General features: G+C 41.4%; 1 protein-coding gene across 1 annotated transcript; it reads right to left on the bottom strand.

Annotated features, from left to right (window-relative positions):
• Window positions 1-183: 183 nt before the first annotated feature.
• On the bottom strand, window positions 184-25,948 carry POLB (DNA polymerase beta). The gene is made up of 14 exons (XM_054018034.1): window positions 25,818-25,948; window positions 24,532-24,589; window positions 21,887-21,953; window positions 21,377-21,451; window positions 20,478-20,536; window positions 19,687-19,736; window positions 16,911-16,962; window positions 16,090-16,144; window positions 15,286-15,358; window positions 11,440-11,510; window positions 9,441-9,527; window positions 2,981-3,045; window positions 2,293-2,432; window positions 184-476 (listed from the first exon to the last, which is right to left on the bottom strand). Exons 1-14 carry the CDS (start codon window positions 25,876-25,878, stop codon window positions 382-384), a joined length of 1,008 nt encoding a protein of 335 aa, XP_053874009.1. The 5' UTR covers window positions 25,879-25,948; the 3' UTR covers window positions 184-381.
• Window positions 25,949-26,551: the final 603 nt, after the last annotated feature.

Below are 26,551 nucleotides of genomic sequence, written 5' to 3'. Positions count from 1 at the left end.
AGAACACAAAATCTGGACCAATTCCCAATTTAATCTATGAGAAATTTTATCGTGAAGGAGCTGCTTGGTTCCTCATTTTCCCTGCAGACTTATCTTAGCACCTTAGCAAAGGGCCTAATTAAAATTCAGATAAAAAACATGTCTGTATTAAAGATATTTTTGAATAAAAGGAAAGTAATCAAGTTGCAATGTTAGGTGATTTAATTTTTACAACACATTTTACTCTAGTGCCATGGAACCATTGTTTAAAAACAGTGTCAGTAATACACACCTTCTGAAGTAACGTTCAAGCAATAAATATGCACCTAGTTTTGACTCCGATGATTATTCATAAAAGCTACAAAATAAGTGAGCACTAGCTAGTGAACCTATGAATGCAAGTTATTCACTCCGTTCTTTTGGCTCTCGATACTTCCACTGTATGTAGTCAAAGATATCCTTTTCACTCTCTACTGGGAGGGGCTCCCCAGCAACTCCTGCAAACACAAAGATGACAGACGGGTGAAGGACAGCAACTTTGCAAGGCATTATGAGTAGCAGTGCTGTGCAGACACTATTTTATAAAGCAAGGACAGGTTTATCTAGAAAAAACAGGCTGATGTCTGAAAACCAAGAAGCTGCATAAATGAATGAAAAGGAAAATAGGAGTCTGGTTAATAGTTAGATAAGGTCTAAAAACTAGATCTTCTATGCAAAAAAAAACGGATCAATATGTCACAAGGTGTTGAATATATCATTGTAAATGCAGCAACTTTGTAGCTCAACCTCAGAGTGTCAATCCTAGAACTCTAGCTCTTGACACAGCTTTATAAATATACACCATCAGTTAAAATTAGACAGTATGCCCATCCCAAACCAAGAGAAAGCTACAGTCTTGTTATAGTGCTGGAAAACAGATGCCTGCCCTGTGTGGCACAAATAGACCAGGTCTTGTTCTCATTGAAATCAATGGCAAAATTGAATTGAGCTGGATCAGGCAGACCCAGAGGGGGGATATCTTGTGTGCGGGAGAGAAGAAAGCTGCCTCCTGATACTAGGTAGGTCTCTGAAGTCAGAGAGAATAGCGTGCTACATTTAACTGTAGCATGCAGCAGTAGCCCTTGAAACATCCTGAAATACTATTATGTGCGTATGGGTCTGTTTGGAGAAGAAAGGTTCACACTTGTCCTGAGAACCTAACAACCCCTCAATGCCAACTGGCAAAGGATTCACTGTTCTGTAACAACTCCTGGCAGCCCTGACATACTCACTAGACCCACCACATTGCTTTCGTAGACTGTATTCAAAAAGTGTCAGGTGAGGTATCTAATAAAAGTGTGTCATACCGATCCTCAGAAGTGTTGCGAAAATCTACGTATGGACGATATTTCAGGAGTTGTGTATGTGTACTGAAAATATGTTTTAAGAAGAATGTCTCCCAAGCTGGAGTTGACAAAGAGGTTTTGAGTCACACAAAGGAAACCTCTTCATGTGTCACATTGTTGGCTATGTAAATTAATCACTGTAAGCCAATATAATGGAAGCCAAATCTGCACATGGGAGTAAATGGGGATGGGAAGACACGAGAGACTAAATTACAGGGGGTCATCCTGATTCTGGGGACAAAACAAGTAATATGGGGGGGGGGGGGGGGGGAGACTATAAGAAAAATAACACCTCTTTATCCTCCACTGAGGAACCAAAAAGGACAGTGCTTTTTGCATTCATGAAAGGGGGATCTCAGCCATGTTGGTTGGAGATGCTGGGAGACTGCTTTAGGTGAGATAAACTACTTTAGCAGACTAAAACCTCTAACTCTAGGAAGCATGTTTTATATATAACCATTTCTGCTTCCATTGTTATCTTTACTATCTCTTAAATCTTAGCTTCTAATAATAAACTTATGATTGTTTTCATTATAAATATATCTCAGCGCTGTAATGTTATATAGGAGCTGACTCTCAGTTGAATCAAACAAATGTGTGCACACTGTTCCCTGGGGGAGAGCCAATCTACTAATTTCTGTGAGCATTCAGTGACAGGAGTGGGACACTGCAAGGTGCGGGCCGAGGACTCTGAGGGTTGGTGTGTACTTATTATTAGCCTGCACAAAAAGAGATCTGTGGAGGCCTCGAAAGCAGTCTGTGTGTAGCCAGAGGGATTTGGTTTCAGGGAGATGAGCTACAGCAGGCACAGATAAGACCCTTTCACACGAAGGGCAGGCAGTGAAGTGCCTCACAACCCTGAGTACCCCTGGGGAGCATCACAACAAGAGAGACCGGAAAGAGCACTTTGCGTAGAGACCAAACTCACCAGTAACTCCCAAGGGCCGGATTGTGTACTCGTTGATTGTGAAACCCATTTCCAGGGCATGAGTTCTCATGTTCTTATTGAATATGTCACTGCCTGTGAAGTAAAGTACCCCACAATAATATTGATCCTTGGGGATCAGCCTAGAGTAAAAGAACCAAAAAACAAAATCTCAGCTCCAAGTCAGTTGGAATTCACTTGAGGCACAGTTTCTCTAATCTTATTACCATCTACAGCAAAACCCAATGCTCTACTGGCACCACATTACAGGACTCTGTATAACTATTCCTAGAACATCACCAGAGAGATTGCAATATTCCTGAAAATCCATCATCCTACAGGCACGTACAAAAGGAAAGGGTGGTGCAACAACTCTTGCCATTAAACTACTACTGAGCGGTTAAGACACAGTACCCTGACAAACCTCCCCATTCAGTAATTGCTGGAGGGGAAGGATAGCAATGAAGATCCTTGTTTTGGAATCAGGAGAAGGGGGGCTTGCTTTGCAGTCAGGGATTGGGACTAGCACTTTCATAAATGCCCTATCATGAAGTTGTGTGGGCTGTGCAGTCCTGTTCTGTATGATACACACGAGGAGGTGGAATCATGACAAATGCCCCCATTTTGGATGATGCTTTAAAAAATGCCTGTTCTACCCCAGGAGTGCAGGCCTATTCCATTTACATTTTACCTGATATCAATTCTCCTGTATGGATAATTGGTTCCATCTTCTTCGCTTGGCAACTGACATACACCCTAAAAGGACACAAGGAAAGCAGAAATTATAAAAGTTATAGGAGTTTTAAATTGTCTTGGGCTTTTTTTTTTTTCTTTTAAAAGAGAAAAACACTAAAATAGTTTTAAAATGCAACCGTGGAGTCTGTCTAGTTATGTGATCATGCACAGGCATACAGTCTGAGAGGTGAATAAAAGGTTTGCTTATTAAACGTGCTTGTTTGGGCTTATGATTCTCCCTTGTTAATAACCATGAGGATTTCTAAAGAAACATAAGAATAAGAGAAAATCCAAGAGGAAAAAGTAGAAAGATTAGGACAACAGATAAAGCATCAGATGCCAGCATTTTGTAGTACTGTATAGCTGGCACCTTGCTTCTATCCCTTGGACTTATCAAGTACAAGGTTGCATTTAGAGAGTTACAGAAGTTACTGCACGTATTAAAACTAAAGCATGCCAGAGATCAGGATCAATAATCCACTATGCTGAAAAGCAGGGTTAAATATGCATAAACTAATATTTGTACAGTATTACAGAAATGTTGATATTAAGCCATTGTGACCCCATGAATTACACCTGTGGGTGTATAGCTACAGTAAGGCATGTATCTATGCTATGCCAAAAGTCCCAGACCATTGTGATATCACCATCCTAACTCTACAGCTAATTTGGGTGAAACAATTTAATTGGTTGTATGAGGGAAACTGCACTGATGGTGGATTACTTGGCTCAACTGCCTGCCATATCAATGTGACACAAAATATCCCAAACACGCACAGCCACTCACCGCAGCACACACCCCTCAAATGTTACTCTCACATATCAGCACAGAATCTCCCAGCACAATACCCTCAGACATACTCAGCACAACAACCTCAAGCACACATAGCCCCTCACCTCAGCGAACACCTCATGCGCCACTTTCACAAACCAATGCAGACACTTGCCCACCCTCACACACATCTTTACCATAAACTTGAGCAGCAAAGCCATGGACCATTGCTAATTTGTAGTAAAGCTTTTTTTTGTTTCCAGGATAACATTCATTCTAGGACTCATTACTATCACTTACCTTTAGAAAACACTTATAGGACTATAGAGGACGTTGTTAGAATTTATATGGAATACGAAAATACCAAGGGTGAGACCAGGAACCTTGTACAGACCCATCAGAGGGGACTAGCTGTTCCAAATAGTCTATGGCACTATCAAGCCAACCAACTCAAAATAGTAGTGGACTGGGGGTGCATTTACCCAGTGAAACACTGGGTCTTTAATGAACAAGAATATTGCAGCAGTGTACACACTGCTATGCTACCATGATTAATAAAAATCACACCCTCCAGAAAATGACATCCTTTAGCAAAGGCAGAGCGCTATGGCTTTTGGATAGAACTAGAGAGAAAATAAGCTCTTCTCCCTTGCCAGTGACACCCACTGCAAATAGTCCAGATTTTAATCCAAATCGCAAAGCGGAGAGCTTCAAACATTGGGAGAGCAATGGAATACACATGCACGGCTAGGCAGCTATTCAGTCAAGAAACTTTTTTAACTTATTTAGCTATCAAAACTAAATTTAACTGACCCACTCTGTCCTGGTACCCGTACTCTCAACTCAAGCATTAATGTTTCTAAACTTTCTAGACAATCCTTGCTATACGAAGAGAACAAAGAGTCCTTGTGGCACCTTAGCGAGGACTCTGTTGTTTTTGCTGATACAGACTAACACGGTTACCACTCTGAAACCTTTCTATACAGAAAGCTAATTATAATGGAAGTGATGGCAACCTGGAAACAAAACAAAATATAACTAATTTATATTAATCTTTGCAGACAGCTTTCCTAACAAAATAGTGTCTATATATGACACACTGAGAAAAGGATGTGGGTAGACAAATTACCCCAGAAGAATGGGGTCTGATCTGGAAAAAAAGAGTACCAACAACTTCAGTATGCAGCACAATAAAATAAAACTTCTTTAAGATACTGTTTCAGTGGTACCTCACACCAGTCAGGTTAAAAAATATAGATTGAATGGGGATAAATGTTGGAGAAATTGTGGTGAAAGGATTATTTTTTGCCTATATAGTGGACATGTCCAGTCAGAGAGTATTAGGATGCAATCAGTAACCAAATATCACAAATTGCTGGATATTATTACCACATGATCCTTTGCTAATCCTCCGAAGGCTTTCTAATGGAAATGATCATAAAAAATGGAAACGAAGAATTAATCTCATCTGCTTGTAGCTGCCTGGCTGATTGCAGCCTCACATTGAAAAAAGAAAAATAGCCCAACCGTAGAGGATTGGTTAAAATTATTATATTTATATATAGATGGTGGTTGTTATAGAAAAATTAACGCATCAGTTACGTACCCATCAAAATAGACAGAGGACAAATAGATAGTTAGATATTTGGTTACCTTGAATATTCAGAAAAAATACATTCACCTGCAAAAAACCCAATATACCTGTCCAATTTTTTTGAATATTATACATCAGATTAGCTATGTCTGGTAACTGTGTATATTGAGATATCACTCAATTTAGTAAGACCACTAGAAACAACATAGGGATTTTAATTATAATCACTCTAATATGTTAAATATAAAGATCTGATGACAATATTCCTGTATAATGTCTCTTTAAACAAAAGCTAACTCGTAATATTTGTTGAGTTTCTGATACTCACTTGGCAAAGATTTGTAAACTTATTAAAAACCTCCTAAATAATAAATAAATCTAAACTCTGCAAGTATCACAACACTCAAGGCTGAAAACTAGCCTGGTGTCTCAAACTTTTTACACAAACCAGGCCCTTTTCCCCAGATAGCATGAACTTTTTTGATACTAAACCGGAGAGCTACTAAACATAAGGAAACCCTCTTCCTTTCCTAAAGGCACACAATCAGCTAGAATATAGTTAAGTGAAGGACTCAAAAGGACATCTCAACTATCCCTCCCTGCTTCAGGGACATAGACATGTCAATTCCATAACTGAGTAGCAACTGACATAATCCCCTAACACAGCAGCTAAAACAGAAGGAGCAGAATGTGTACCTCTATGCCACCTTTCAACTAAAGAACACGAGATTTTAGAAAAAAAATCAAAATAATTACCTACTCTGTAGGGAGGTGGTGTAACTGTTTTGAGGTTGGGAAGCTGAGGCACAAATAGAACTCCAGAGTCCCAACTTCCAGGCCTCTACTTTTGCAATTACAAATATGCTGAGAACGCATGGTCATGAATGGAAAATGACAGCTAAACAGAAAAGCAGGGGAAAAGTATGGATAAAAATTGAGGCCAATGCAAGTCAGAACAGAAAGGCATTTTCTGACATTTAAAAAAAGCAGAAAGGCTCTTACAGAAAGAATCACTGTATAATCCATTTAATTCACCTTCAATCTTTATGTTATGTGTAGTTGATAACTGTCGGGGATGAGGGAGAAGAGGAGTTGCGATGAATGATCAGAGCTGTTTACACAGGAAACCCGAAAAACCTTGTAGAAATGTATTCCAGCTACACTAAGTTTTTCCGTTCCTTCCCTGATTACGTTTGTTCTGAAAGCTCAACAATTCTGTATCCTTTTGGAATGTGTTATGGGTTCTTTTATACGCTCTGTTGTCTTCACTCTGCGACATTTCTAACTTCAGCTGCAGTCCTGATTCCGCTTACTTTCCCAAGATTTCAACACTGCCTGCCATTTCTACTTATTCTAGCCTGACACATCAACAGTGTCCTCTCCAGTAATGACTGTTTTACACAGAACATAGGCAGTAAAATGTCACATTCTTATAGACTTGTAGATTGGAAATGCTATTGGTCAAGATTTAAATTCAGAGCAAGTTGGTACTAATATCAGAAGGGCTGGCCAAGGTGAAGTAGCAGTTATTGCTACAGAAACTGAATTTCATCTCAAATCCACTATCACTTATTTAATAGCTTTGAAAGGGAGATGCACCAAAAAAAAAAAAAAAAAAAAAAAAAAAAAAATCAGTGAATTGTGTCTTTTTAAAAAAATAAAGACTAGAACGTGTAGTGGAGACAAGAAAATGAAAATACTATAGTCAAAAATGTTACCACTTTGTTTCCTATCACACAGTGTCCTTAGCAGAAAATAGAAATATTTCTGATCAGAGGAGCTCTGGGGCTAAGAGGACAGAAAACGGAAATATCCTAGGTTAGAGTGAGACACCAGACAATTCACTGCTACTCTACAGAATTCTTTTTAGTTTGGCCAGACATAAATCCCAGTGTGACCAGTTTCTGGCATAGATCTGATTCCATTACAAAGAGCTTATCCCAAGAACTAACATTGGATAAAATAACCAGCTGGTAGGTTATCAGTGGTCACTGCTTTGGGTGGATCCCTGCAGCTTCTGCTAATTACTTAAAGGCCCTTCTAAATATCAGCCACAGCAGATCAGTGAAAGCCACAAAGTCCTCCCTCTCCTCCTTTTGCTTCTTGAAAGCCTCACACAAGTACATAAACATATGCACTACATAGTCTGGGGCAATCGAGCAGCTATCCTGCATATATTCTTCATCAATAAGAGCCATTCTATTAAATTAGCAACTGAGAATAGCCCAGAGTATTGGGATGAAGTTCAATTTAATTTTACTCTTTATATTTTTTTTTTGTCCCAGGAGCATGGAGTGTAACAACTTCACTGATTTTATCCTTCTAAGAAACGCCAGGAAAAACAAGTTTAATTTCACAAGAAACTGTACACAGAGTTTAACTGAGGTGAGCACAGAAATCCATTTCTGATTCTCATCCCCTTTACTTCAAGTGAAAATATACGGAACCACCTGATAATACCTTTCCCTCTAACAGTCTCATAAGTTTCAAGAATAGATATTTATATCCACTTAAAACAGTTACTGTGTAGGATCTGGTTCATATTTTACATTCTTTTCTATGGTTTATCTGAATATAATGGTTTAATATAAACTTAATGGTGATCATTTACCAAAAGGGGATTCCCACAACATGCTCAGCAACACTAGTCCACAAATCTCTGGCTTCTGAAGATCATCAAGCTAATATCAAAGATTGAATGGAACTAATCAATGACTGTCTTCAGTCCAGTCATAACTGTTGCTTATGGTTTTACCCATCTGTTGGGATTAACTTTTCATCAGTCTTTAAGAACAAGGTATTTGGAGCCTGTAGAGACAAAACTCCAGCTGGAAGTGAAACATCATAGCACTTGCTCAATACTCAAAAAAAACCCCCAAAAAACCCAAAACAAAAACTTCTCTTTTTAAAAACAAGACTTCAGCTTGTTCTTCCACACAAAGAGGAGTGCTTAGCTTAAGGGTCTGTCTCCTGATAAGGTACATTACAATGAAATGTAAGACTGATCATAAACCCTCAGAGCTATTCTGGGGTCAAAGATTCCTTTCATGTTCTGTTCTACAATACCTGATGAGGACTTCAGATGTAATTTTTCAGAGGAATGCCCTATTTCTGAATGTCAAGCCCGAGAGAAGGTTTTTTCCTTTACTTTGATTTAGATGTGAAATTAATAGAAAGATGTTCGAGCTTAGCCACAAAATTTCTCATATGCCATAAACTGGCATCCAGAACTAAAGAGGATGATACAGAAACTCACACCAGAGCAGTCCACATCTTCAAGTAACAGAGGCTATTATCACAGCAGAAGATGGTTCCCCTGAATCTTGGAGAGTTTCACATCGAATATATGGCTATCTAGACCAAATTGTGAATTCAAGACAAATTTCAGGATCATCATCCAGTGTAGGCTGAAGAAGCTGAAAGTGCATTATAGGCTAGAGGCGGTGACAACAAGGTGGGAGTGTACATTGAGTCTGAGAATCTGGCCTAAGAGATGTGTTAGTAAAGAGGTGTGTAGTGGGGCATGAGAAGGGAAAGGGTAGGCCAGTGGGGGGGAAGCATTAAAAGAATTAGAAAGCGAGTACAGTAGTTGGTAAGGTGGATGGAGATGTGTTGAACATTATGACATACTGGACTCTGATAGTAAGTCACCTGGGGATAGGATTTAGAGTTTTCACTCACTTACATACTACTTGTTTTTGTATTTGTTTTTTTACAATTTAAATAATGCAAAACTGCACATTAATCTACAAAAGGGAATGTTCATTACAAACACATATAGCTGAGAGACTTTTTTGTTTTTTATATAAACACAATAGGATAAAATGCTTCTTGGGGAAAAAATTCTCTCTCCTTTGATTCCTGCAAACAGACAGATTGTTGTAGGAAGTTAATATTATAACAAAAAGGTATTACTAGCCAACTATTACTCTGAGTTTCTGCATAAACTTTCCTTTTTTAATCAGAGATATGTAACAGTAAGCAGCATATTTCTTGTATATCAACCACAGAGATACTGTCTTTCACATGAAATATTCAAAGAAAACTCACCATGAATTTCGTATCACCCTTTGACAATGTGTCCGTGACAAAGTGGATTTTTTTCAATTGTTCTACAACTTGGTGCACAAGCTTTGGCTGGAAACAATAATTAATGTCAAAAGTAAACAAAGCGAAATGAAACATTACCTAACTAAGAAAGAGGAACCTGTTTGTTTACCAGCAACGTGACCCACAGATGTACAATATGTCCTTGTGAAAACCAAAGAGATCTCAATGATGGAAAATATTTTTTCAGGACCAGATTCTGAGACTTTGGCAGAAACTACATACCATAAATAAATCACTACTTGAGAATCTGGTTAAGGAAAATTGTTCTCTCAAACCTCTATTGTATTGCAAGACAAAGAAAAACACTGAAGTATTTTCATTAGACTTGACAAAACTTGTACAATTTTAAATCTTATATTTCTAAATGAATGACCTCCTGTTTTTGTGGGTTGCTAGTTTCCACAGGTCCATTAGCATCTGCTTTGATTTAATCTAGAAATATTCTTTTGTAAATACTAAAGAATAGCACTGCCAACTTTCAGTGACGGTTAATGGTTGTTCTGTGGCATAATATACGGTGGAAGATTCGTTTCCTATTCTGTTGGTTCGCTCCATACAAAAAGGTACCTCATTCCTCTTTAAGACCTATTTAAAAAAAAAGTGATTAAAGTGTGTCAACGGTATAAATATATGCAATTGCCTAACAGGAAAAACTCTTTAAGAGAATGATGCAATTGACACCTCAGAAAATGTGATCCTGGAAATTCTAAAAAGTTGAGGTTACACTTAAACAAAATATTTGGGAGCACAAAATTACAGGATCACGCAACTTTAAAGTAGTCTGCCCTCATCCTCTGCTGAATTTCCACCCTCAGTGTCTGTGATAATGAATGGAAGAGGGAGACATTGATATATATATATATAGATATAGATATATATATATATATAGATATAGATATAGATATATATATATATATATATATATATATATAAATAAATAAATAAAAATAAAGACTTTGCTACTGGTGGACACTTCAAATCCATTACTTCCACTTTAATTGCATAGCTTGCCAGCAGAATAAAGGAACTCTGGAACAGAGTGTAATGACACTGGTATGTAAATTAATGACATTTTTGGTGTGCCTCATAAGAGGCTCATAGCTTCAGATACAATAGTCAAGCCTGCATTAAGCGTCTTGTGAGACAACGTTTTTCCATTTTAAAACACAAATGCTTTTTTTGGGAGGTGTGGGGGACTCTCCTGAAAGTAGTTATTTTTGGTGACAAGATAATAAAAGCCTGTTTTTTGCCAAAAGTGCATATGGTCTCAAAGAAGGCAGGGCCTTTTTTTTTTTGTCATGATATAAATCAGGATCACTATATAAAATGCTACAGAAAAGTACACTCAATTTATAAATAAGAAAAAGATACCAAGCACATTACACTGAACAAGCAGCTGTCTGATTACTCTGTGCCCTCCATGGTCCTGGCCACTGTCCTTCCAGTTGCAAACAGCCAGCATTTTCGAGCACTTCTGTAGTATTAGGCAAAAGGGATCATGCCCTTTTCACCACAGGGACTAAGTACTAATTCCCTGGTAGCCTGAGGAGCAAGAGACTGAAATAAGCTTTATCTTCCTCAGTGCAGTGCAAAGCATTAGCTATTGAGCGAGGCCTGCACGCATTGTGTTCAATATATTAGGCGTGAAATTTCTTTAGCATATAAGAGTTATGCAAAATACTTCTACAAAATGATTAAAACGTGTCATATCCAAACATGTGAAGGGTAGTTTGCATAATCCCCCATATAATGCAAATCCCCAAATATTCAGGATTTTATTAATAAACTATAAAACGTTATTATGGTGTCAAGGAATAAATGCAAAAAGCTGCAATATGAACCCAAATGCAAAGGAATTTATGATTTTATGATCTGCTGATAAAAGTTCATAAAACTCAGCTTTTAAATAGTAATAAGTTGTATAGAGAAAGACAGGCACCTGTTTGGTTGATTCAGAAGTGAAACTTGGATGGGTCAGGAGAATATCCATATCCCCACTTGATTCCGCACCTGAGAAAGTAAAGAGTGAAGAAGAAAAGCTGTAAGTCTTGATATCAGTTAAGAACAGACCATAGAGGGTTGTGTTTGAATCTTAGTGCTAAAGAAAAGAAGAGAAGCTCCTCTATCCGCAGAATTAGCACAGAATAGTTATTAAGGTTTTTAATAATAGAGTAGACAAAGACCTGTCAGGAATGGTGCAAGTATATACTTGGTCTTGCCACAACACAAGCAGCTTGACTAAATGACTTCTCAAGATCCCTTCCAAATCTACATTTCTAAGTTTGATTAATAGGGCAGCCTCTACACTATTTCCAGGAGCGCCGCCAGCTTTTCTGCCGCCGTAGGCGGCGGAAGGTCCTGCCCCGAAATGCCTCCCCCCACAGATGTGGTGGAAGGTCCCGCTGCCGAAATACCGCCGCGGTCGCCGCCCCCCAAATTGTAGTGCCCTAGGCGACTGCCTAGGTCGCCTAATGGATTGCGCCAGCCCTGACTATCTCAACCCTAATGTGCTAATACTAAGAAGTTACATAAGGGACCAAAAACCATTTTCAATTGATAGTAAAAGCATTTAAGGTCTTTCTGTTCCGCAGCCTGTTGAATATTTTCTGCTGTGTGCTTCCACCAATCATTTTTTATTTTACACAGCTTAAACAGAGTAGATTGTTTAGAGCTGTGACAGGTGGCTTTCTTAGTGATTGAAGTCTTGACAGATAACCATGCTTTATGTGCCTCACGCAATGAGTCAAGTACTGTACATGAATTATCTTGTGGCAGCATTCCCATCCATAGCGAAGATGGCAGTATACTACACAGACAAGACAGACATCATCCAACACTGGGCTGAACACTTTGTCTACTTAATCATCCATCTGCAATTTCAAAAGCTGCTATCGATGGTGTACCATGGTTCCCAATACATGAAGGACTCACTAGGCTGCCAGTGTTACTGAGCCAGAAACCGCCAAAAAACAACTGTCACAAGGAAAGGTGCCTGGCTTAGATAGAATGCTGCCAGAAATCTATAAGCATAGTGGTTATCAAACATCTCAAATGCTTACACAGCTCTTCAACATCTGGGAGCAGCAGAAGACCATGCCTCAAGACTTCAAGGGTGCTTCAGTTGTTCATACATACAAATAAAGGTAACTGAGTACTCTGCAACAACCATCGTGGTTTCTTGATTTTTTCCATTGCTGGGAAGATTTTGGCTTGCGTCTTGCTCCCCAGATTCTTCCACATCACCAATAACATTTCAGAGAGTCAGTATGGCTTTCGCTTGGGACACAGAACAGCAGACATGATTTTTCGACTTGTGAAAATGCTGGGAACAAAACTGTGATCTCTATACGGTGATTGTAGACCTAATGAAGGCCTTTGACACTGTTAGTCAGGAGGGTCTCTGGTGAATCTTGACCTAAGCTGGCCACACAAATTTGTAACCATCATGCACTCATTCATGCTGGCTAGAGTGCTGGAAAATGGTGCTTCATCACAGCCTTTGTCACGAACAGCATGAAGCAGGGCTGTGTAGTTGCACCTACACTATTTACCATTGTCCTTAGTGCTATGCTGCTAGATTCTTTCCAAGACTACGCAGCATCTTCAATCTCCAGTGTCTTTGTGCTCACATTAAAGCGATCAACTTGTTCATTAGGGAGTTCCTCTTCACTGATGATTGTCCAACACCCAGCACATACCGTCCAAGACATGCAGCATCCGATAGATGGCTTTTCTAGATCGGCAAATCTATTTGGACGCTATCTGCCTCAGGAAAACCAAAGTACTTTACCAGACTGCTCCCAGAAAAATGTATTTTGCCGCTGAAATAGTAATTGCTGACAAGAGTGCTTAATGTAGTAGAAAAATTTTACTATCTTGGCAACACTTCATCTGATAATGCCACAATTGACTATGAAATCACGCAGTGCATTTCTAGAGCCAGTTCTGCCTATGGTTGACTTTGCTGCCACCTTTGCAATGAGAGAGACATTCGACTTCACACCAAGATTACTGTCTAGCATGCAATTATGTTAAGCACTCTTCTCCACAGGAGTGAAACATGGACACACTATAGCAGGCACTTGAAGCAACTAGAGAGTTTTCACATGTGCTGTATGCATCTCAACTGTAAAATCAAATGGTTGGACAGGACACCAAATACTGAAGTTCTGGACCAGTGCTACATAACTAGCACTGAATTCCTAATCAGACAGGCGCAATTTTGCTGGGCTGGTCACCTTGTACATATGGATGCTACACAACTCCGCAAAGCCATATTTTAAGGACCATTGAAATCAGGAGCACCTACGCTGGGGGGCCAATGAAAATGACATGACACTCTGAAAGCTCACTTAAAAGCTGGCCACGTCAACCTGAACACATGGGAAGTTGCTGGTGCTGAGAAATTAGGATGGCGGCAGACTTGTTGGTCTGCAATTAAAGCCATCGAGAATAGCAGAAGAGAAAAAGTCAAAGGGAAACATGAGCAAAGAAAGTAGGCTTTGGTTAAAAAAAAACGAAACAAAAAAAAACCATGCAGCGATGTCAGCTTAACATGCAGATGCATCTGCGGATCCCTCATCAGTTTACGTTTGTGCAAGACAACGCACTGAAACAAACTGACTCTCATATGTTGACTATGACAAGAGACTCCAACAGAGCTAAGAAGTGGATTAATTTTCATGGGACTCTGATGAAACTGTCAAGCATTTACCAATTAGTACCAATTTTGGTGGCAGCTTGTGTGCTGTGGATACTTTTCCTTGGATACTGAGCTGAGATCACCGACTTGCTCCACAGAGCCAACCAGCCAAGTTAGTACTTTGACTACTTGATCACACAGCAAAGTATCATCTCTGTGCCTCTTATTCTTAATGTTTATATAGTGTTATGGTGTTTAAAGACAGATCACTGTTATTTAATAAATGCAATTTTGAATAAGAACAACTTCTAAACTGCTTAACAACTATTTTGTACCAAATCTACGTCTGGCATAGGTATATTTAAAATAAAATTTAATTGGGGAACATGACATATACTCAAGTCTTCATTAGTCTTTCTTCATTCGAATGCTAGACTTTTTACTACTGGCGTGAACAGTGGCTGATTATGGACAATGACATTTATAAAGTTTTTATTTTTTAAGCTGGAGGACCTCATATATAATTCACACAAAAAATTAGTCAACCTCACACTGCTCAGCAAACAATAGACTAAAGTAGTGACGTTTCTTATGCTTCATACTACACTAGTAGAAGTAATCATAAAAGATTAAACTACAGATGCCAAAATAAGTAAACATGTCACATTTTATGAAAATTTAGCTTTGATTTTTTAATTGAGTTGGTTCACTTACTGAAATTTGCAAAATAGGAAGTAATTTTCAATGGGTGTTTATTATTTGTGTGAATTAGCAAGGTTCTGTTATGCTATATGTCTGCACATCAGTAATAAGAAAAACTCCAGAGTAATTCTGGAGCAGATGCGAGAGTTTTGAGGAGAAGGAAAATTTAAAGGAAACTATTCTTTGGTTTTACAATTCGCAGCATCCTACTCCGCTTCTTTTTATATCGCACCCATAGCCTTATATGTACAAACTGTCTAAGCAAAAAGCAAGAAGTAAGTTTATTCCATCTGATCAGTGTAACAGATTTTGCATTAAGGACTATGCACATCAGTACAAATTAAAAAACAACAATCTTAAGGTCCACAATTCAGACGTTTGTCAGTAAGTTTTGACTTCTAGAACCATGATGTAAACGTGACGGCACAGTGCAGTACCAACCTCGCCTGAAACTGCCACAGACTGTAGCAATATATTCGGGGTCCAGTTTCTTAACCTCTTTCAATACAATTTCCTGTTGAGAAAAAAAAGAGCAAGATCAAATCATCTGAGCTACCCTCTGTAGTAAGATGAGGCCCTGAAACATAACCTCTTGTGTCAGAGGCTCAGTCTGAGGCCTGAAGCAAAGTACTTCCAGGCACTGCTAAGCAAAAGCTGGGCTATGAGCCAGAGGCAGGCCCCACTCACTGAAATTGGCAAGAAGAGGGCTGCTAGAAGCAAGTGCATCTTAAAGACAGGGTCAAAAGGACAGCATGGTGGATAGAAACAACACGATCAAAGGAGGAGACAGGCCCCAATGAGTCAAGGGGCTGTACTTCAATACATCAGTAGGGATGAGTAATCTGTCCTGTAACTGTATAAAAGTAGGTCCCGGAGTGCGCATCTTTGTCTGGCCTAGGGGGCAGTGGAAAGTCCTGCCACTGACTGAGCTGGTCCATTGCCAGGGGGCACAAATTCATAGTATGTTTTGTAGACATACATACGGGACACTATTACTGTGCTTCGTTTGACAATAAACCTGGCTCGGGTTCCTTCGTACCTTATTAGAGTCTGTGGTCATTGGGGGTTCTCTTGGGGTCTGCTGTGTCAGCTATCTGTGCAGAGCTGGGACAGCATACAGAGGGAACACGCACGCAGCCGACTGTTATCATTGAACAAGAGCAGAGCACCACACCGGTAGCTACTGACACCACCTTCTTCATTTGTTCTCACTGCCTTACTTCGTTGAGGAAGATTATATCTTACCTGCATCTGTAACATCTCTTCTCTAGGGATTCTTTTCTCAAAGTCTTCAAAATATCTGTACAAATAAAAAAGAAGTCGACTGACTATGAGTAAGGCAGTGCATTTAAAATTTAACCAAGCAAACATTAGATAAAACTCCATACATTTTACATTAAACTGATTGATTAGAATTGATTAGAAACTAATAACCTAGACAGTGATAGCAAACCAATGATCACAGGTTCCTTTTGCTAGTCTCAAACGCCTCATAAATTCCCATCACCGCAGGTCTTCTCTTTCACCACCATTAAAACAGATTTCAGAGGGGAGAGGAAGTACTGCTATCATACAGGAATACTGTATCAAGAATTTCTTCCGCAGCCTTCCAAAGGGGACAAGAACTTCATGGCTTTAAGAATTGACTTAGCAGCAGCAAACAGAAAGCTTTCCTTAACCAGTGGTCAGAGGCACCCAAACCATCAATTTTTCTAGAATTTAGACTCTCAGTGATCTAGACACAACATTTCAAATCAGAACCTGAGAGGAAAAGCCTGTTTTTTTCGCCACCTTTAATAACTCAAAAGTGGATAGGCTGAGCTGACAAACCTTTCTAAAACAATGCATCTTTGGACTGCGACCAAGCACAGCTAATTTCATCCCCAAAGAAATTTGTTTGGGTAAGTTATGAGCAACTGAAAAAAGGGCAGAACAGGGGATGGAACTGGATCTTACCTATTAAGTGTGCTACTTATGGTTGTTATAATCTTAAAGAATGTACTGGCCTCTGGAGGAATTTTTACAGAAGCCAAGCAACTCTGTCCATGAAAATGAAACTGTCTTACTTTAGCCCAATTCGCTGATGATGATTTAGCTTGTGTTCATTTTTCCTTAGATCTAGAAGAAGCAGAATGACAGAAAAAATACTCAGGAGGAGGAAAATAACTTTAGCAAATAGATATTTGTTGTAAAGATGCATTGTAAAAATGATTTAACGCAACAGCAACTTTAAAGAGAAACACAAAGGGTAAGAGTTTTTGTTGTGCTTGTAAATTATGAAGAAGCTGCCCTATGGCTCACAGAATGAATGCAGTAGCATCTACTAAAACCACACCCCTATGCCAGGACACATCCCTTATGCCAGCGTTTGCAGCAAGGGCATTGCAGGGCAGTGTAAAATGGCTAGCAAAAAGCCTGCTCAGAGGAGAACTCTACTCTGGCTACACTGGGGCTCTTTAATCCCTCAAAAAACAAACAAACAAAAAAACCCACCACAAAACCCATCCCCTGCAAAATCCACATACAACCCTGACTCCTCACAGATTAAAAGTCCCACTTAGTTGCACCCAAGAAGTCAGTTCTAGTCACTGAGCAAAACTGTCTTAGGAAACAGTGAACCTAACAAAAATCAGTAAGGAGTAGTCATTGTAATGTTTAATATCGTGCTCAGTGCATACTTGTTGATTTCTACATTTATAAAGGGCCAAACCTTCAGCTGTATTGGAACAGCTGAAGCAGAAGGTGGTCTTTTGATTTGGACCATCCCAGACTGAAGTGGCCTCTGAAGCAAGTTACACAGTCCAAGGGCTGCACTGATGGACAAGGTGTGATCTTATGTGAAGATAAAATATGAGGCTCAAAAAAGAAAGGGAGCGCCAATCCAGGATTGTTTCCCAGCTTGACATCTCCAAAATGGCATGGCCTAGAATCCCCACACTTGTTTTAGTCTGTTAGCAAGAATGGTAACTTGAACGGGTTTTGGAGCAGTTTGTTGGCACAGCTAGTTACCAAAATCAGTTTCTGCATACTTTATGGGCCACAATACAGTAACTCCTCACTCAACGTCCTCCCGCTTAACGTTGTTTCAAAGTTATGTCGCTGCTCAATTAGAGAATGTGCTCGTTTAAAGTTGTGCAATGCTTCCTTATAACATTGTTTGGCTGCCTGCTCTGTCCACTGCTTGTAAGATTCTGTGGAAGAGCAGCGACTTTACAAAGGAGCATTCCACAAGTTCCTCTCCTCCCCCTCCCAGCGCTTCCCCCACCACCAAACAGCTGTTTGGCGGCACTTAGGACTTTGGGGGCGGGGTGGAGGGGAGAGGAGGTGGAGTGGGGGTGGGAAGAGGTGGGCCTGGAGTGGAGCGGGGACAGGAAGAGGCGGGCCTGGAGCATCCCCCGGCAAAGTCGGCACCTGTTCTTCTCCAGGGAAGCTTCCACTGCAGCTGCAAAGGGGCTTCCTAGAGTCCTTGCCTGCAGTGGGCTGTACCTGTGTGGGGTAAGCCAGGGGCACTTCCCAACCACAGTACAGTACCGTACAATATATAATGCCTTTTGTCTGCCTCCCAAAATTTCCTTTGAACCTAACCCTCTGCATTTACATTAAATCTTATGGGAAAATTGGATTCGTTTAACATCGTTTCACTTAAAGTTGCATTTTTCAGGAACATAACTAGAACGTTAAGTGAGGAGTTACTGAATATAATTTATGACGACAAATTCCAAGGCCAGAAGGGACTATTGTGATCATCTAGTCTGACCTCCTGTATAACAACCCATAGAACTTCCCCAATGTAATTCCTTTTGAACCAAATCACATCTTTTAAAGAAAGAGCTGATCTTGATTTAAAAATTGCCAAGGAGAAATTAAGAGGGGGCAGTGGTGGCCTAACACAAGAATGAGCAGGAGGGAGAGAAAGGCTGGGCAACCTGGGAAGGAAAGGGTCTTATCTAGTAGCCTGTGTCCCAAAAAACGTCTTTACATTCCCAGGCAAAAATATTTAAGGTGTAATTAAAGTATCCATCAAAGTAGAAGACCCTAAAAGAAAATGGCAGTTTTAACAACAACAATGTCCACAGAGCAACCACAACAGGCAGCAATCCTATCTTCAAGTAATTCCCCATTCCATCACACCAGTAACATTCCAATCATGTGTAAGAATCTCCAAAAAGTCTGAGGTTTCAAGAGTAAATGAGCTGTCACACTGAGAGACTTAACAAATATGGTAGCTTACATGTTCTTAACAGTGAAGATCATTAACCATTTCAACTGTTTATCAAGGGTTGAGGTGGATTCTCCATCACTGGCAATTTTTAAATCATGACCAGACGTTTTTCTATGTAACATGCTCTAGTTCAAACTGGATTTATTTCAGAAAAGTTCTATAGCCTGTGCTATGTAGGTAATCAGACGAGATGATCACAGTGGTCCCTTTTTACCTTAGAATGTATGAATCTAGCGTACATCCAGCTCTTAGGTGCTGAACGAAAAGAAAGGGATGGATGCAGTGTCAGTGGAATCAAACTTATGCAACATAAGCACACAGGTACTACCAAAGCCATGCACTTCAGAGTTTGCAGCACTAGAAGAAATAATTGAAAAAGCCTGTTTCTTCAAACCAAGTCACTTTCCCTTTCCCCATATTTTGGGAGAATCCCCATCTGAAAATTTATCTGGTGCCTTTCTTCCCTGCATGGACTCAGCTTTGGAATGCTGAATGCCTATCCTTAATTGTATAACTGCTGTCATTTATGCAGCGAGCAGTTTTTCACAACTTGAGTCATAACCTTTTCACATTCTTCCAATCAAAGCCTCTGAAATCAGCAAGGTTTACAGTACACTCACCTTCCAATGTCTTTATCCCTTCATCCACAAGCTTCCTAGCTGCAGAAGGACTGAGAAGAATCAAGGCACTTCTTAACCAAATTGACATAGTGAAACCTCTCCAGCAGAAAATGTTATATCAAACAGTAGCACATTACACCAGAATTTACTAACAGATTACACCGAAGTTTATAATCAAGCAATTAGTTCTCCAGTACAAAAGCCATTTCTTACATTCATTCTCACATTCTCCCTCAACTTGGCATACACTGCTTGCATGGACCAGGAAATGGAGGAAGAGGATGGGAGTCAGGAGACATGGGTTCTATTCCCAGCTTTAACAGTGGCTTTGGACAAGTCACTTAACTTTTCTGCGCCTTGGTTTCCCTACACGCAAGAGAACAATGTTACCCACCTTAAAAAGTTGGCTATGGAAAGGCTAAAGTGGGTTATCATCAACTCAATTTCCTCCTACCTCTTCAGTAGCTCCTTCACATTCCTTTTGGAAGTCGCTCCCCCTCTCCATTCCAGCTCTTGTCAGTATCTCTCAAGGCTCTGTCTTTTGTCTGCTCCTCTTTTCCCTCTCTGTTATAAGCAGGTGACCTCATCCACTTCCATGGCTTCCACTACCATCTCTTCACTGTCATTTCCCCAATGTACATTTCCCCTGGGCTCAGTCTTGAATCTCTAATGTCTCAGTTTGGATGTCCCGCTGCCAACTCAATCTCCATATTCTTTCTTCAAACCCTCAATTTCTACACTGCTGTTAATAACTCTACAAGTAGATAGAACCATACAAAAAAAATTCTTACCCTATGCCACTAACTCGGGTCAGGAAATTGATAGATGAGCTTGTATCATCCTGTCGAATCTGGAGAAAAGAGACTGTTCTCTAACTCACTTAAAAAGTCACAGGAACAAAGTAACTCAGTGAATTATTGCACTTGAAAGTTGCTGTAGTCTTTAGATCTGACCTACTACCTACACATCAGACACTCATGTCATGATTGTCTAGATCCACTCAGAAAGAATCTGGACAGGTGGTTTTCAGTGCCCAAGCCTTTGGCTCTAGAATTTGCTTCCTTCTTTGGTTTCAGAGAAGAGAGTTTGATACTCAGAGGGATGTTATAAGGCTTTAAGTGCGTCTGGTTCTTTTTTTAGTGGAGGGAGAAAAGTCCTTTTTAGTTTTTGCTGACATGTCTATTCAGATTTACAACCGCATTTTTAAAGCCATTGTCTGAACCCTTCTATATACTGAAGTAAATTCTATATGTTGGGAATAAGTACATAAGAGAAGGGTGAGAGCCCAAATTTAGAACAAGAGGGGGTGCTGCAGGCCAGGACTAAGGTGCACTGGGAAAAGCCGTGTGCAGGAAGCTTTCTACATGTCTGTCCAGACTAAGGTAGGTGGCCCTGGCTAAAACCAAACTTCCATGAGAACCCACTTCATCAATTTGGTGGATAGAATAGGCAGGAAGGCAAACTGATCATACCCTGTAATATTTCCAGAGACGTACAATTTTTTTCAGGATTTTTTGTTTTTAGATACCCATTTCCTTCTTTCTACTCCCCTGGCAGTCTACGTGCATCTCCCTCCTGCTTGACCTCAGTCTCTCCAGAAACAGTAAAGCAGTTGCATGGAGTTAGCAGGAGGCCTTGGAAGGTACAGGAAAAAAAAATGCCCACAGAGAAGAAGGTCAAAGAGATTCACCTTTTCAAGCTTACGTAGTTTTCCAGTGGATAAAAACTCATCAATCTTCTCAGCTATTTTAGCCCCTACTCCTTCCTAAAAAAGGAAACAGAACCAAAAAGTCAATGAAACTTTACCTTCAAGATAACTAGCATCAGACATTATGGATAAACTACAAAACTAAATTCAGAAACTTGCAAAACAGAAACACAATCAAACTTACAAGACAATATTTTGCTAATGTTCATAACTGTAAGCAGCAGCATTATGAGCAACAGAAGCAGACTCTAATTTTCCCTGTTTTACAGTGAAATTTCAAAATGGGCTTTTAGCAAAATGTACAGTTCCTGCACTAAATTTAAACCTCTGAAGTCTGAGAAAATGCAGGAAAAAAGCATATCGTTGGGTCTCCTCAATTACAACTATGATAATATATATTATAATGCACTAAAATATTAACACAAAAATGGAATTTAATTGTGTGGATGATAGGAACTCGGATAAAACATTATCATCTGTTTTACAGCTTACCAGCTTCTTTGCTTCAGCTCCACTTTTGATCTTGCTTGGATACTTGGATATTACAGAAGCTGCTTTTCTATATATATATAGATAAAAAAAGACAGTTCCATTCACTTTCCAGCCTTCAGTGAACAGTATCAAATGACCAGACAAACATTTTGTGTACACCCTCATTACAGTGCACTGTGTGTGGTTCCACCCTGGAGCAGTGGCATCTGTATAACTACCCCCTATTTCTCATGCACCAGAATATGAGACCACACACACACAAGCTTATCATACAGCAACCTGAATATCACTTTCCTCACTTTAACATAAGGGGCTCACATAAGGACTTTTATAAATAAGGTAAACAGCAATGCTAACTTAAATTTACAAAAGAGCCTGTTATTCAGAAGTACTTTACAAAAACTACTTATCTGGTTAGCCACCTCAGATATTTGGGGAGAGTGGGGGGGAGAAGGGCAGATTTTTTTCCATTCCCCCCCCAAGGGCCAGCTTAGAAAAATTGAAAAATATGAAAAGAAACTTGTGAAATAGTTTCTCTCAGAATGAACAGTGAAAGAGAAAGGAAAGAAGGAAAAGCTTGAATGAGGCTAGCATTTCCAAGAATACATTAGTAACAATTTAAATTATATTACACAGGTTCATAGAACGGCTAGTTTTGTCTACTATTTTGACACTTACTGTATGTGTGATAACACACTATAGTAACAACAACACCACCAGATTCTTTATTAAAGTTTGGATATCTACCTGAATTTACTGTTGATCCTTAAATATCGTGCTGTTACCTACATGATACGGACAGTCATTTTCCAAGCTCTCTCTCTGGAAACACAAGTTTCTCTTGTATCTGCATAATAAAGTCAGGTCTATTTACATACTATTTCTGAGCCTAAAGGGTATAAACTTTCCTTTTGGCTTACAAAAATACTGATGTCTTCTAGTTTCAAACATTTTTTTCCTATTTGCCAATAGGCAAAAACATATGTTTATTATTATTCAAATCAAAACTAAATAATTTACACCTATTTCATCAATATACTAAACAGCACTTTATATGCTAACTAACTTATACAGAACGCATTTCTCATTCTTCAAAAATGAAATTTTAGTTTCAATAAGCAAGTAATTACTATAGATATTTCAATTTTTTAGGCGGAGGGAGAACAGGCAGAAAAAACCCACCTTTTTTTTTTAAATGCCATCTAAATTTAAAAAAAAGTTTTACGTCTCTTCTTAAGTGCATAATGAAGTATCTGGCTGGATTGGAATTTTAAGATTGCAGAACACAGTTAATCAAATTAGAATCGGCCGAGACCCGAAACCTGAGCCTAGCTTAAATTTAGAACATAAGAACGGCCATACTGAGTCAGACCAAAGGTCCATCTAGACCAGTATCCTATCTTCTGACAGTGGCCAACATCAGGTGCCCCAGAGGGAATGAACAGAACAGGTAATCACCAACTGATCCATCCCGTCACCCATTCCCAGCTTCTGGCAAACAGCGGCTAGGGACACCATCCCTATCCATCCTGACTAATAGCCATTGATGGACCTATCCTCCATGAACTTATCTAGTTCTTTTTTGAACCCTGGTATAGTCTTGGCCTTCACAATATCCTCTGTCAAGGAGTTCCACAGGTTGACTGAGCATTGTGAGAAAAAATACTTTTTGTTAGTTTTAAACCTGCTGCCTATTAATTTTATTTGGTGACCCCTAGTTCATGTATTATGAGGAGTAAATAACACTTCCTTATTTATTTTCTAAACACCAGTCATGGTTTTATAGACGTCTATCATATCCCCCCTTAGTCATCTTTTTTCCAAGCTGAAAAGTCCCAGTCTTATTAATGTCTCCTTATACTGAAATCATTCCATACCTCTAATCATTTTTGTTGCCCTTTTCTGAACCTTTTCCAAGTCCAATAGGTCTTCTTTGAGATCGGGCAACCACAACTGCACGCAGTATTCAAAACGTGGGCATACCATGGATTCACACAGAGACAATATGATGTTTTCTATCTTATTATCTATACCTTTCTTAATGATTCCCAACAATCTGTTCACTTTTTTGACTGCCTCCGCACATTGAGTGGATGTTTTCAGAGACCTATCCACAATGACTTCAAGATCTCTTTGTTGAGTGGTAACAGCTAATTTAGACCCCATCATTTTATATGTATAGTTGGGATTATACTTTCCAATGTGCATTACTTGGCATTTATCAACATTCAATTTAATCTGTCATTTTGTAGCCCACTCACCCAGTTTTGTGAAATCCTTTTGTGGCTCTTCCCAGTCTGCCTGGGACTTAACTGTCTTGAATAGTTTTGTATCATCTAAAGTTTGCCACCTCACTGTTTACCCCTTTTTCCAGATAATTTATGAATATGTTGAATAGGACTGGTCCCAGCACACCCCTGGGAGACACCACTATTTACCTCTCTCCATGCTGAAAATGGAGCATTTATTCCTACCCTTTGTTTACTATATTTTAACCAGTTACCAATCCCTGTTGAATAAGACTGGGCCTGGAGCAGTTTCCCATGGCACCCAGGAGAGGGGACACCACAGCCCTCTTTCTGCGCTGAGAGCAGGGAGGGTTGGGAGAACAAGGTGATACCTGCACCGCTCGCTGGCGCACCTACCTGTATGCGTTGTACTTGTGGATGGCTCGGTTCACGTTCTTTTCGTAGTTCGCCAGCTCTGCAGCCCAGGGGCAATGGAAAGAGACACGGAGACATTTCTTACATGCACTTGGGTCTGACCACTCACTCCGAACCGGTTCTCACTCAAGAGCGGGCAGGTTACCATTACCAGAATAGGCCACGAGTTATATTCCCACGTGGTGCCTGGGCACCAGCAATATTCGGAGCCCAGGAGCCCAGCTCCACCAATATTTGGGGCCGGGTGTCCTCCCCCACACCTGCCACTCCCACGCCTCCCCCTGCCTCTTCTCCGCAGCTCCATGCTGCCTCCCTGCCGCAACTGCTGCCGTAGGGCCCTAGTGCCCCCCATCTCGACTGCCACGCAGACTGAGTTTGAGCCTGCCCTTCCACCTCAGACCCTTCCCTCTTCCGGCAGGACCCTCCACCAGGGCAGGGCCCCCCGCCCCTCCCGCCCACAGTCACCACTCCTGCCCCATGCTGGGCAAGGAGGCAGCCCCCCATCCCTCACCCCCAGTGAGGTTACAGTCAGGGGCAACAGCAGGGGAAGAGGCACACGCAGCACCCCTAGCACCCACCACAGGGAAGCTGAGGGAGATTCCTGGACCTGAGAGAGGCCCTAGGCGCACATGTGGTGACAGGGGTGGGGGTGAGTGTGCTGCTGTGGGGATGGGAAAGGGGGGGCTCCTCCCCCAGAGCTCACTGCTGCCAGCAGGGAAAGGGCTGGGGGAGACTTCCTCTCTGGCCCATCCTGGAGCAGCCTGCCTGCACCCCAAACTCATCCCCAGCCCTGCCCCACCCCAGAGCCCATACCCCCAGCCAGAGCTTTCACCCCCCACTGCACCCTCAACTCTCTGCCCCAGCCCTGAGCCCTTCCAGCACCCCAACCGCCCCAGCCCCAGACAGAGCCCTCACCCCTTACACTCCTACTCTCACCCTGAGCCCCTCCCACACCCCAAACCCCTCATCTGCAGCCACACCCCACAGCCCTACACCCCTCCCTCCACGCTCGCTCCCAGAGCCCGCACCCCAATCCCCTGCCCCAGACTATGTCCTGCACCCCAGACCTCCTCCGCCACCCAAAATCCCTCCCAGAGCCTTGGGCAGGTGGAGGGGGGCGGAGTTTGGGCGGGGGCGGGTTCTGGGCACCACCAAATTCGGGCTAATCCGGGGCCCCGGGTGCCCCTCACACGCGCCTTCCCCGACAGGCCACGCCCGGCCACTGAACCGCCGCCAATAGCCAGCCCCCGCTCGCTCGCCCAACCCACCGCTCAGGAAGTCTGTGATCCCCGCATTGGGGCTCTCCTGCGGCGCCTTCCGCTTGCTCATGGCGGCCCCGGCCCCGCCAGCCGACAGCTACTAGGGCAGGCGGGATGATGGGAGCGACAAGGGAACTTCCGGTTCCTGGGGACCGGGGGGCGGGGAGTTTAGCCGCGGACTCCTCCTTCCCCGCGCCCATACGCGAGGGAGAAAGGACGAGACGCAGTGCATTGTGGGTAATTTGTCAACGTCTTATCAGCAAGCGCGAAGCCTGCAGCACCATGGGAGGGGTAGTGTTTCTCTCGGCCTTCATCTCCCATCAGCCATTGCGGGGCGCGCGGCACGACGGGAGGGGTAGTGTTACTCTCGGCCTTCATCTCCCATCAGCCATTGCGGGGCGCGCGGCACGACGGGAGGGGTAGTGTTTCTCTCGGCCTTTATCTCCCATCAGCCATTGCGGGGCGCGCGGCACGACGGGAGGGGTAGTGTTTCTCTCGGCCTTTATCTCCCATCAGCCATTGCGGGGCGCGCGGCACGACGGGAGGGGTAGTGTTTCTCTCGGCATTCATCTCCCTTCAGCCATTGCGGGGCGCGCGGCACGACGGGAGGGGTAGTATTTCGCTCGGCCTTCATCTCCCATCAGCCATTGCGGGCGCGCGGCACGACGGGAGGGGGGATAGACGGACACACAAGGCAGTGCCCCACCTGCGATACCCCAACACCTTGAGTCCCCAAATCCTTG

Source organism: Malaclemys terrapin, chromosome 2 (genome assembly GCF_027887155.1).
Source record: "Malaclemys terrapin pileata isolate rMalTer1 chromosome 2, rMalTer1.hap1, whole genome shotgun sequence".
Classification (NCBI taxonomy): Eukaryota; Metazoa; Chordata; order Testudines; family Emydidae; genus Malaclemys; species Malaclemys terrapin.
Note: the sequence above shows the minus strand (reverse complement) of the source record. Positions and strands in the feature narration are given on the sequence as shown.

Excerpts from the sequence above, each read along its gene's own strand:
- POLB (XM_054018034.1), bottom strand. The coding sequence starts at position 25,878 with ATGAGCAAGCGGAAGGCGCCGCAGGAGAGCCCCAATGCGGGGATCACA. Across the intron at positions 16,963-19,686 it reads AGGGATAAAGACATTGGAAG|ATCTAAGGAAAAATGAACAC; the intron begins GTGAGTGTACTG and ends TGCTTCTTCTAG. Across the intron at positions 16,145-16,910 it reads CATCAGCGAATTGGGCTAAA|ATATTTTGAAGACTTTGAGA; the intron begins GTAAGACAGTTT and ends TTATTTGTACAG.